General features: G+C 37.1%; 1 protein-coding gene across 3 annotated transcripts in view; it reads right to left on the bottom strand.

Moving 5' to 3' along the window:
• Nucleotides 1-12,437, bottom strand: part of LOC133555118 (6-phosphofructo-2-kinase/fructose-2,6-bisphosphatase 2-like) — a 36,638-nt gene that overhangs the window by 18,260 nt on the left and 5,941 nt on the right. For all 3 annotated transcript variants that reach the window (XM_061904614.1, XM_061904613.1, XM_061904615.1), the window contains exons 3-12: nucleotides 11,246-11,371; nucleotides 9,248-9,344; nucleotides 9,079-9,145; nucleotides 8,918-8,992; nucleotides 8,770-8,826; nucleotides 2,462-2,586; nucleotides 1,839-2,046; nucleotides 1,589-1,735; nucleotides 1,407-1,511; nucleotides 1,202-1,331 (exon numbers count right to left, since the gene is read on the bottom strand). In XM_061904614.1, coding sequence (XP_061760598.1) covers nucleotides 1,202-1,331; nucleotides 1,407-1,511; nucleotides 1,589-1,735; nucleotides 1,839-2,046; nucleotides 2,462-2,586; nucleotides 8,770-8,826; nucleotides 8,918-8,992; nucleotides 9,079-9,145; nucleotides 9,248-9,344; nucleotides 11,246-11,371 — 1,137 coding nt within the window. The remainder of the gene's footprint in view (nucleotides 1-1,201; nucleotides 1,332-1,406; nucleotides 1,512-1,588; nucleotides 1,736-1,838; nucleotides 2,047-2,461; nucleotides 2,587-8,769; nucleotides 8,827-8,917; nucleotides 8,993-9,078; nucleotides 9,146-9,247; nucleotides 9,345-11,245; nucleotides 11,372-12,437) is intronic.

Raw genomic sequence — 12,437 nt, 5'->3', positions numbered from 1 at the left:
AGTCCAGTAGCGACGTGCTTTACACCACTCCATCCAACGCTTTGCATTGGACTTGGTGATGTATGGCTTAATGCAGCTGCTTGGCCATGGAAACCCATTCCATGAAGCTCTCTGCGTACTGTATGTGGGCTAATTGGAAGGTCACATGAAGTTTGGAGCTCTGTAGTGACTGACTATGCATAAAGTGGGCAACCTCTTTGCACTGTGCACTTCAGCATCCGCTGACACCTCTCTGTCAGTTTACGTGGCCTACCACTTGGTGGCTGAGTTGCTGTTGTTCTCAAACTCTTCCATTTTCTTATAATAAAGCCGAAAATTGACTTTGGAATATTTAGGAGCGATGAAAGTTCACGACTGGATTTGTTTCACAGGTGGCATCCTATGACAGTTCCACGCTGGAAGTCACTGAGCTCCTAAGAGCGGCCCATTCTTTCACAAATGTTTGTAGAGACAGTCTCCATGCCTAACTGCTTGATTTTATACACCTGTGGCCGAGCCAAGTTATTAGGACACCTGATTCTGAACATTTGGATGGGCGGGAACCCCTAGGGGTAATTGTAGGGTGTCCCCAGCAAATGACAGATAGTTAATTGCATTTGTACACTCTCAGTTACATTATTATGTGAGCAGGTTTGCGTAAAATGCATTAATAAATTGGGTTTTCTTAGTAATTACAAATTTAAACAGTTTTACTTACTTTACCACGGTTTATCAGTATACCATTTACCGTTACACCCCTAAGTTAAATATATGCAGATCTTCTATAATTGTCAGATGGCGCAACACAGTTTAGCTCAAATCTGCTTGTGTAGGACAGGAAGTCATGCACATTCAAAATAAAATACTCCGTGTTCAAGTAGATCACCAGCAATATAACTACTAATAGTACAGGCAAAGTTATAGTTGGCACACACTATTTAACACTCTAATAAGATCAGGCAATAAGTTTTTTAGCACATTGTAAAAGAATAAGTAATTTATCACTCAAGAGAAATCATACATTAACTTTGAGGAGTCCCAAACGCTCTTAGAAGATCAGGCCTTAAGTTTTTTAGCACACTGTAAAAACAATTGGTAATTTATTACTCAAGAGAAATCATACATTTACTTTGAGGAGTCCCAAAAGGGGCATTTAACTACAAAAAAACATAGAACTTTAAGAAGGGATTTGGTCCAATACTATGTTCTATTGCTTTTTTACCTGCACTCTTGTCTAGAAAGTAGGCGAGCAGGCAGCGCATGACAGCCTGATGACAAATGACCAGCACATTGCCCTGTCGCTCCAGCTCCATGATAACGGGCTCCAGTCGCTGGACCAGGTCCTGGTAGGACTACAGCCAAAGCAGAATTACATAGGGCGTCAAGTGTTACAAGGGATTTTGACTAAATCATCAAGTTAAAGTTACTTCTCCTCCAGGATAGCGGTAGTGGTACTTGTCCTGGTACCTCATGGCGTACTCATCCGGGTATGTTTCTTCGATCATTTTGTAGGTCATCTCTTCACACACTCCCTGAAACACAAAGACATTGAACATTAACAGCCGAAAACCGACTCTCGAGGTATGCTCAGGAATGCAAGGAGACATACAGCATCAATCTCGTTGAGGATCTTCCACTGCTCGTAGGGAACACTTAGTTCCTCAGCAGTTTGAATGGTGCGCCTCAGCTGACTGGTCCACACTTTAAGGTCTGACAGACGATGTTCTTCTACGAAACCTCTCAATGCAACTGCAAACTGTCAAAAAATATATATATATTGTTGTTTTTGAAAGCTTAGAGTTTTATGAAAGAACCTATTAGCTAACAAAAAGACTGAAATACACCAGTGAGATGATCACCTCTTTCCCTCGGTCTGAGAGCTCAGAGTCTCCGCCGATGCGTCCTTGCTGATTGTGATGGCTCTCTCCATGCCGACAGAGGTAGATGGAGTGAGAGTGAACGTGGATGTTCATGAGGTAGTAGACAATTTTACTCTGAATATAATCCTGAACCCTGTTGACCAGAAAACGGCGGCCAACGTTGATAACTTGAATGAATGACAAATTCCTGCAAAGCAAAAAAAAAAGTCAATAATTGACAGTTTCACAATCCCACAAGCAATAATTATAGTTTTAAAATGTCTCAATGTCATGGAAGATAAATCTTGTCCCCATTGCAGAATATTAAATATTGACTACTATAGATTTAGATTACTGTATCAGACACAAACATATTCAGTGTACAGGCAAAGTGCCTTGTTGTATTCCAGATAGATAATAGTACTGGGAAAGAACAGATAGCCTATATTTCAAAGTATATTAATAAGGTTTTTAATTGAACTCAGAGGGGGCTCAACAAAAGTAGAATCTATGCAAAAAATGTTTTTTTTTATCAACATATGCAACATCACAACACAAAAAGCGATAGGTATACATTGCGACTAAACTTAAAAAATATGGATGACATGTAGATAAAATCTTACTTGTCATGTTCATCTGGATCCAAAGGTTGATAAGTTACTTTATAACACTCTATTCTCTTGAGAAAATCTTCCATGACACTTTCCCTGTCTCTCTCTGGGTAGTCTGGACTGGACACCTTTACGTCCTTAAAAAATAAAACAAAAAAAATAAATGTTGCTTCAAGTAATTTCCAAGTAACTAGAGAATAGTATGATGTTACAGTGTGATTTGAAAAGAAAGGGCACAAATAAACCATCAAGAGGAACATTTATTAGTTTTGCCTTGTAGACAGTCATAGATCAGGGTTCCTCTTTCACTTGTATTGATATTATATTTATAAATTGTTATCATCATCTCGTATGACATACATAAAGGAATGGCTAGATAGGAGGTTCAGCAAGATTTAAAGATCACTAAAGAGATCATGTCATGGAAATGACAAAGAATCTTGTGTATATTATCATTAAAAATGTTTAATAAATATATCCATCTATACACATGTATACATATACAAATACACACACAATATGTATACACACATATTTATATATATATATATATATATATATATATATACATACTGTATATATATATATATATATATATATATATATACACATATATACACACACACATACAGTCGCGATTAAAAGTGTACATACAATTTTAAAGAACATAATGTCATGGCTGTCTTGAGTTTTCAATAATTTCTAAAGGTCTTATTTTTTTGTGATACAGTGATTGGACCGCATACTTTTTGGTCACACAAAACATTAATGAAGTTTCGTTCTTTTATGAATTTATTATGGGTCCGCTGAAAATGTAACCAAATCTGCTGCGTCATAAATATGCATGCATCCATTTTGTACAGCAATATTAAATGTGGTTACATGACCCTTGGAAAGTTTCACTGCAAAAAGGTGCTTTTGGTAGCCATCCGCAAGCTTCTGTTTGAATGTTTAAAAACTCCTCTTGAAAAAATTGGTGCAGTTCAGCTAAATTTGTTGGTTTTCTCACATGGACTTGTTTCTTCAGCATTGTCTACACGTTTAAGTCAGCACTTTGGGAAGGCCATTCAAAAACCTTAATTCTAGTCTATTTAGCCATTCCTTTACCACTTTTAACGTGTGTTTGGGGTCATTGTCCTGTTGGAACACCCAACATCGCCCAAGACCCAACCTCTGGGCTGATAATTTTAGGTTGTATATATATATATATATATATATATATATATATATATATATATATATATACATATATATATATATATATGTATATATATATATATATATATATATATATTTATATATATATATATATATACACAGTATATACATATATATATACATACACATATATATATATATATATACATATATACGTATATATATATACACACATAAGTATATATACAAACCCCGTTTCCATATGAGTTGGGAAATTGTGTTATATGTAAATATAAACGGAATACAATCATTTGCAAATCATTTTCAACCCATATTCAATTGAATGCACTACAAAGACAATATATTTGATGTTCAAACTAATAAACTATTCTCTGGCTAATCCAATCAAGATTATATATATATATATATACATACATATATACATATACATTAGTGGTGTAACGGTACACAAAAATGTCGGTTCGGTACGTAACTCGGTTTAGAGGTCACGGTTCGATTAATTTTCGGTACAGTAAGAAAACAACAAAATATAAATGTTTGGGTTATTCATTTACCAAATTTGTAAACAATGGCTATATCAATTTAACATTGGCAACACTATAATTCTGCCCATGTTAATAAACATTAAACTGCCTCAAGTTGTTGCTCAGATTTCTTTCTTCTACATATAAAAAGTGTAACATTAAACATTTTCAAGTCAATTCATCATGCTTAATTTATTACAGCATTTGGGAAGCCTGCAGTTGATTTTTATTATGTAAATGTTATATTTGTATCAAAATGTGATAGCAGGGACCCTCCCATTCAAAACTAGGCTGCTAAATTACTAATGATTAATGTAACTATAGCTGAAAAAATAGTACAATAGCAATAGGAGAGACTAGGAGAGACTATTAATCCCTGAACACCATGGAGTTCATGTAGGCTTAATTATGCAGTTACATTACTATATCAACTATCACAGACAGAAACTCTTCATTTGACCTCATGTCCTTTTTTGCTGCTTCGACAGCTCAATCAACACAGAAAAAGGTAAAGTGAAATAACAGACAGGCAGGGCTTTGCTGTCGTAACACACGCACATGCGCTCTGAATACACACTGCTGATTGGCTCTTATCGCTCTGAATACGCACTGCTGATTGGCTGTTACCGCTTTGCGTGTAACCAATCAGATGGTTGTGTGGGTGGGACAATGCTGGGTGCTGTGTACAGACAAACACAGAGGCAGAACGGAGCAGAGCAGCTTGTTAAGACTTCAGCATAGGCGGCTACTTAATATGTTTGTGTGGAAACTCGTTCGGTACACCACTGAACTGGACCGAAACGGTTCAGTACAAATACACGCTATACCGCTTTTATGTATATATATATATATATATATATATATATATATATATATATATATATGTAGTATTCAGTCAGTCACCAATTGTGCTGTTAAGTTCTCCCACTTAAAAAGATGAGAAAGGCCTGTAATTTTCATTATAGGTATACCTCAACTATGAAGGACGTAATGAGGGAAAAAAATCCAGAAAATCACATTTGATCACAGTCTGACTTTTAAAGAATTTATTTGCAAATTATGGTGTAATATAAGTATTTGGTCAATAACAAAAGTTAATCTCAATACTTTGTTATATACCCGTTGTTGGCAATAACAGAGGTCAAACATTTTCTGTAAATCTTCATTAGGTTTTCACACACTGTTGCTGGTATTTTGGCCCACAGCTCCATGTAGATCTCTCAAGCAGTGATGTTTTGGGGCTGTCGCTGGGCAACACGGACTTTCAACTCCCTCCAAAGATTTTCTATGGGGTGGAGATCTGGAGACTGGCTTGGCCAATCCAGGACCTTGACATGCTTCTTAAAAAGCCACTCTTTCGGTGGTGTTTGTGATCATTGTCATGCAGAAAGACCCAGCCACGTTTCATCTTCAATGCCCTTGCTGATGGAAGGAGGATTTCACTCAAAATGTCACAACACATGGCACCATTCGTCCTGATCTCTGCAGAAAAAACGCCCCAAAACATGATGTTTCCACCCCAATGCTTCACAGTAGGTATGGTGTTAGGATGCAACTCAGCATTTCCTCTACTCCAAACACGACAATTTTAGTTTTTACCAAAAACTTCTATTTTGGTTTTATCTGACCATGACATTCTCCCAACACTCTTTTAGATCATCCAAATGCTCTCTAGCAAACTTCAGACAGGCCTAGACATGTACTGGTTTAAGCAGGGGGACACTTCTGGCACTGCAGGAGTTGAGTCCCTGGCGGCGCAGTGTGTTACTTATGGTAGCCTTTGCTAGTTACTTTGGTTCCAGCTCTCTGAAGGTCATTCACTAGGTCCCCGCGTGTGATTCTGGGATTTTTGCTCACCGTTCTTGTGATCATTTCTGACCCCACGGGATGAAATCTTGCGTAGAGCCACAGATCAAAGAAGATTGTCAGTGTTCTTGTATGACTTCCATTTTCTAATAATAGCTCCCACAGTGGATTTCTTCACACCAAGCTGCTTACATATTTCAGATTGACTCTTCCCAGCCTGGTACAAGTCTAAAATGTTGTTTCTGGTGTCCTTTGACAGCTCTTTGGTCCTGGCCATAGTGGAGTTTGGAGTGTGACTGTTTGAGGTTGTGGACAGGTGTCTTTTATACTGATATCGAGGCCAAACAGGTGCCAGGTAACGAGTGGAGGACAGAGGAGCCTCTTAAAGAAGAAGTTACAGGTCTGTGAAAGCCAGAAATCTTGCTTGTTCATAGGTGACCAAATACTTATTTTACAGAGGAATTTACCAATTAATTAGTTAATAACCCTATAATCCCATAATGCTGCGATGAGGTGGCAACTTGTCCAGGGTGTAAAACTGCCTTCCGCCCGATTGTAGCTGAGATAGGCCCCAGTGCCCCCCGAACCCCGAAAGGGAATAAGCGGTAGAAAATGGATGGATGGAATTGTACAATGTGATTTCCTGGATTATTTTTCCCCATTCTGTCTCTCATAGTTGAAGTGTACCTATGATGAAAATTATAGGCCTCTCGTCTTTTTAAGTGGGAGAACTTGCACAATTGTTGGCTGACTAAATCCTTTTTTGCCCCACTGTAGATGGATATAAATATAGATATATATTAGGGCTGTCAGCATTAATGCATGTGATTAATAAATAAAAAATGGGTTATCAGAAATTAATGAGGATTTATTAATCACATCCGGGTTAATGCCTAAACCCGGAAGACACATTGTTACACGGTCTGTGATGAGGCGGCAATTTCACATCACAACAGAACTTTAGATTAAACTGCGGTAACTTGTTGGTATTGCAGCCACAAACTTTTTAATATATGCACATCAAGGTTCAATTACAATCTTAAAGCAAATATGTACTCAAGGATGGCGATGCTAGCATGAATGCTACATCGACAAAAAAACAGAGGTCCAAGAATGTTAGGCTGGAAAAGTTTACATGCATCAATGTTGTCTATAAAAGTACAACAAACAAGTTCAACAATGCCTTTGCTAAATGGAAAGCCACTGTATGTAGGCCACATATGTTAACAGTTTAGTTCTGCAAGAAAATGTCATTCATATTACTATTTTCAGCATCAGCTGACCCCTCTCTGTCAATTTACGTGGCCTACCACTTGGTGGCTGAGTTGCTGTTGTTCCCAAACTTACATTTTCTTACAATAAAGCCGACAGTTGACTTTATAATATTTAGGAGTGAGGAAATTTCATGACTGGATTTGTTGCACAGGTGGCATCCTATGACAGTTCCACGTTGTAAATCACTTAGCTCCTGAATGCGGCCCATTCTTTCACAAATATCTGAAAAACAGTCTCAATGCCCAATTGCTTGATTTTAAACACCTGTGGCCGGGCCAAGTGATTAGGATACCTGATTCTGATCATTTGGATGGGTGGCCAATACTTATCGAGAGAATAGTGCTCGATACCGTGGTAGAGCGCAATATGTAGGTGTGGGAAAAAATCACAGGACTACTTCATCTCTACAAAACTGTTTCATGAGGGGTTCCCTCAATCATCAGGAGATGCCACCTGTGCAAAAAAAAAAAAATAATCTCCTGATGATTGAGGGAACCCCTCATGAAACAGTTCTGTAGAGATGAAGTAGTCTTGTGATTTTTTCCCACACCTACATATTGCGCTCTACCACGGTATCGAGCACTATTCTCTCGATAATCCAATCAAGACATATATATATATATATAAATATATATATATATATACACACACAAACACCGGTAGATGTAAATACAATCAAACACACACATACACACAACTTAAGTTAAAAGGAAAACATTTTTTTATGTAATAGACAAAGCTGCATTTACAAAATTTTAGAAGGAAAAAATATTTTTCCATAAATTTTGGAAGGAAAAATATTTTTCCATATATTAGCCACACAATAGGCAGCAGACATACAGGTATACTGGTAGCGTGTGAAATGAGATATTTACATGAAAAGATTTTGTAATTGTTTCTTTGCATACCTTAGTTGTTTCCAAAAAGTCCCTGTAACTCGGCAGTAAAACGTTTTTGTTTTTTTAAGGATTCTTCTTCCCTGTATTTAACATGTGCGTGTACACACACATAGTATACATACATATTAGGGGTGTCAACAATGTTTTTATTTTCAAATAAATTGTGTTTCTTATTTGTAACTTAATTGATAAAAAATTTGTTCAAATTTTTTTTGATGTCCTATGCAGCTATACAAATCATATTGTTGGTGTAAATGTCCATATTTTCTGTAGAGATTTACTTTAGAAAAGACAGGCGTGTGATATTTCTCTTGTCACCTTATTTGTATTTGACTTTATAAAATGTTTGGATAGCATTTTATTAAACGAAACTAATTTTCTTTTGAGTAATATAAAAATGTACCAGAGCTGATAATCTACTTTGTGAAAGAAAATGGGTAATCATAGAACTGGCACCCAATGTTATTAAAAAAAAAAAGTTTTGATTTTGAATAGAGAATTGTTTTGAATCAAGAATCGATTCTGAATTGAATCATTGCTCCAAACAATCGAATCAAATCGAAATTGTGCCCAAAGATTCACAGCTCTAATACAAATTATATATTTTTATTGTTGTTAGTGTTGTTGCTATAATTACCAGGATGTTTGCAGCAATAACATCTGGATCATCACATATTGATTCGACAAAGAACACCTAAGGAAAAAGAAATAGTTATACACAAAAAGTTATTACATAAGCACACATACATACACTAATACAGTAAATTTTAAAGGTGATATTTGACCTTGTATGCCTGATTCTTTGCAAAATTCAGGATAAGCTCCCGCCTTTCTCTAGTGGTGTTGGTTGCATCAAAAACCTGTTAGACAAAACCAAGACTTTTGGCCAAATCAGACAAAATGCTGTTTTTTTTATACAGTCGTGGTCTGTTTTTGGTTTTCTTACAGCAATCTGCCCTCCTTCCTCGCTCAGATAGGCCTTAACATCCTGAAGTGCCACTAAAGCGCACTGTCTGGGGAAACAAAATTATAAGAATGCTTTCAGAACACACAGCCAGACTCATAGGTCAATAAACATCTGGATGGTTAAAATAGGCTTCTATTAGCTTGCTCACTTTCTAATTTCCATGGCTTCTTCGTTGTCATGTCTGAAAAAGTCATACGACTTGTACGACTTCACAGCTTCTCTCCTATAAACTCCGAGGTTGAACACTGCAGGGAAATTAGTGAGAGTAAGAACACAATGACTGTTCTTGGTGGTGACATTTAAATCCCCCGAGCCCTACAAACCGGTTAGCCTGCTTTCCCATGTAGCGTGTAACCACAAACTCACAAACACGCAGTGTTGATAAGAACACACGCCATGATGTGCTTGTAGAAACATCTGTAGGCATGGCAGCAGTGTACAGTAGACTTAAAGGCCTACTGAAATGAGATTTTTCTTATTTAAACGGGGATTGCAGGTCCATTCTGTGTCATACTTGATCATTTTGCGATATTGCCATATTTTTGCTGAAAGGATTTAGTAGAGAACATCCACGATAAAGTTCGCAACTTTTGGTCGCTAATAAAAAAGCCCTGCCTTTACCGGAAGTAGCAGAAGATGTGCGCGTGACGTCACTGGTTGTTAAGCTCCTCACATTGTTTATAATCATAGCCACCAGCAGCTAGAGCGATTCGGACCGAGAAAGCGACAATTCCCCCATTAATTTGAGCGAGGATGAAAGATTCGTGGATATGGATAGTGAGAGTGGAGGACTAGGTAGAAAAAAAAAAGGCGAGGGCAGAGGGAGCGATTCAGATGTTATTAGACACATTTACTAAGATAATTCTGGAAAATCTCTTATCTGCCTATTGTGTTACTAGTGTTTCAGTGAGATTATATGGTACCTGAAAGTCGGAGGGGTGTGGCAACGGGTGTGGTGACCGCCAGTGTCTCTGAGGGAAGCCACGCAGCTGCAGGACAACGCAACCTCCGCTCATGTCTACGGTAAGAGCCGACTTATTAGCACAATTTTCTCACTGACCACATGTTAACTGCCGGTTGACATGTGGTCGGGAACCATGTTCGCTTGACCGCTCTGTTCCATAGTTAAGCTTCACCTTCGGGAATTTTAAACAAGGAAACACCGGCTGTGTTTGTGTTGCTAAAGGCAGCTGCAATACACCGCTTCCCACCTCCATCTTTCTACTTTGACTTCTCCATTATTAATTGAACAAATTGCAAAATATTCAGCAACACAGATGTCCAGAATACTGTGTAATTATGCGATTAAAGCAGACTACTTATACCTTGGATCGGGCTGGAAAAAATTGTCCGCTACAACCGGTGACATCACGCGCACGCGTCATCATACCGCGACATTTTCAACAAGATACATCGCACGAAATTTAAAATTGCAATTTAGTAAACTTAAAAGGCCGTATTGGCATGTGTTGCAATGTTAAGATTTCATCATTGATATATAAACTATTAGACTGCGCGGTTGGTAGTAGTGGGTTTCAGTAGGCCTTTAAAAGTAGGGGTGTCTTAAAATAGTCGAATATTTTATGATTTGAGTCGGATAGTGTCTACTGAGCAGGCCAGATTTTTATTTTTTTACTTCCTCTAAATAGTCAGGTTTGATCGTCTTCTTTGTGCTGCTTGGTGTAAAATGTCGCAAATGAGATCTGTTTATTGTATCCCCATTAGGCTGTGTTTAAAAAACCAAAACATAAATAACAAAAACAAGTTGAACGAACAGTCAAGTCACTGTGGGCAAAATCTAACAAATCAATATGACAATGAAAATCCCTAGTCAGACAGTCCTACTTGGCATTAAAGTACTGCACACGGAGAAGCATTTTAGCACCAGTCAAAAAATAAAACAACTCACCACAACCTGCAGTGAATATGTGCTGGATCTAAGAATGCAATCTGTGAGAAAAAGGATCCCAGTTTTTCCCTAATTTGTTAACCTAAGTCTCAAGCAAATACCAACGTCAGAAAATCCGCTGTAAGTCAAATAGCATAAAATCCATCTATACTGCATGCACAAGGCTGAGAATCCCAAACATAAATAAAACTCACAAAGCTCAAGCTTCCTTTAATCTGCTGATGACTTGATACCAACCTTTAGTCGGTACACCAATCCAGTTGAGGTAGCGTGTCAGCTTCTTGGACATGTAGGTTTTCCCTCGAGCAGGCAACCCAATCATCACAATCACAGTTGGCGAATTGGTCATGTAGGAGGCCCAAGCTGCTCAACCACACACACACACACACACACACACACACACACACACACACACACACACACACACACACACAAAAAAAGACATTTAAAAATGAGGCAACACACAAATACTTAAAAGGCAGTATCTGAAATAATTAAAAGTCAGTGCTGCAGTCTTGTCAAATTAAGTTTAATCATTCATTTGAAACTGAATTCCAGCTAATTAACATTTATCTAGGTCTGGCTGTCCATCAAACATCTTTAGTGATCAAATGTAGTCTGGTTTAAAAATACACTTGTTTCCATAAAAACTCTTACATAACAACAAATACGTGAAAGACAAAATACCAAACAAGACCAGACTTTACGTAACATATTCCAACCCATGACACGTGCACAACCTAAAGAAGGAACTTTGGGAGGATAAAACTCATTGAGAAAAATATCCTAGTTATTGGTGTCTTGCCAAAGTTCCTATCCATGTCAGTGTTGAGATGAATGTAGTGGCAAATAATGTATTACAGACAAGTTTTGTGGATTGACTTAATGTGATTTATTCACAAGACTGGTGACATTTTTCAGAAAGAAAATGTTTTTGGTCATTGTGTAATTATATTAGCATTACAAATGTCATGGTATGAACATTTCTTATCACCATTATCGCAGTAATTTTAAATGTGCTTAAAAAAATTCAAAAACTACTTATACTGAATTCCTTTAACCACGTTTTATTTTAAAAAACACAACACATTTAAAATGTGTATATGTACCTCAAGTACAAAATGCAATGTGCATATGAAAGCAACACAAGCAATACAAACAAAGTAATATGGCAGAAACTAAATCATACTATAAATAAATAAAAATAAATGTGAAAATTTCGCAAGATGGCATCTTATGAACATAAGATGTAACTGCACTTTTTGTGCATAAAAATAAAAATAGTGTTCATGTATGAGGTTTAATCTTATACATCAGCTGCCAATTATGGTCAAAATAATTATTTTTATCAATATTGAAATCAGGATTATTAATCAGGATTATTCATTATGTTTGGTAAAACAGTGTTGAGGTATGAACGTGACGCCAT

The sequence above is a fragment of the Nerophis ophidion genome, linkage group LG06, assembly GCF_033978795.1.
Source record: "Nerophis ophidion isolate RoL-2023_Sa linkage group LG06, RoL_Noph_v1.0, whole genome shotgun sequence".
NCBI classification, from domain to species: domain Eukaryota; kingdom Metazoa; phylum Chordata; class Actinopteri; order Syngnathiformes; family Syngnathidae; genus Nerophis; species Nerophis ophidion.
This window is presented reverse-complemented; position numbering and strand designations above follow the sequence as displayed.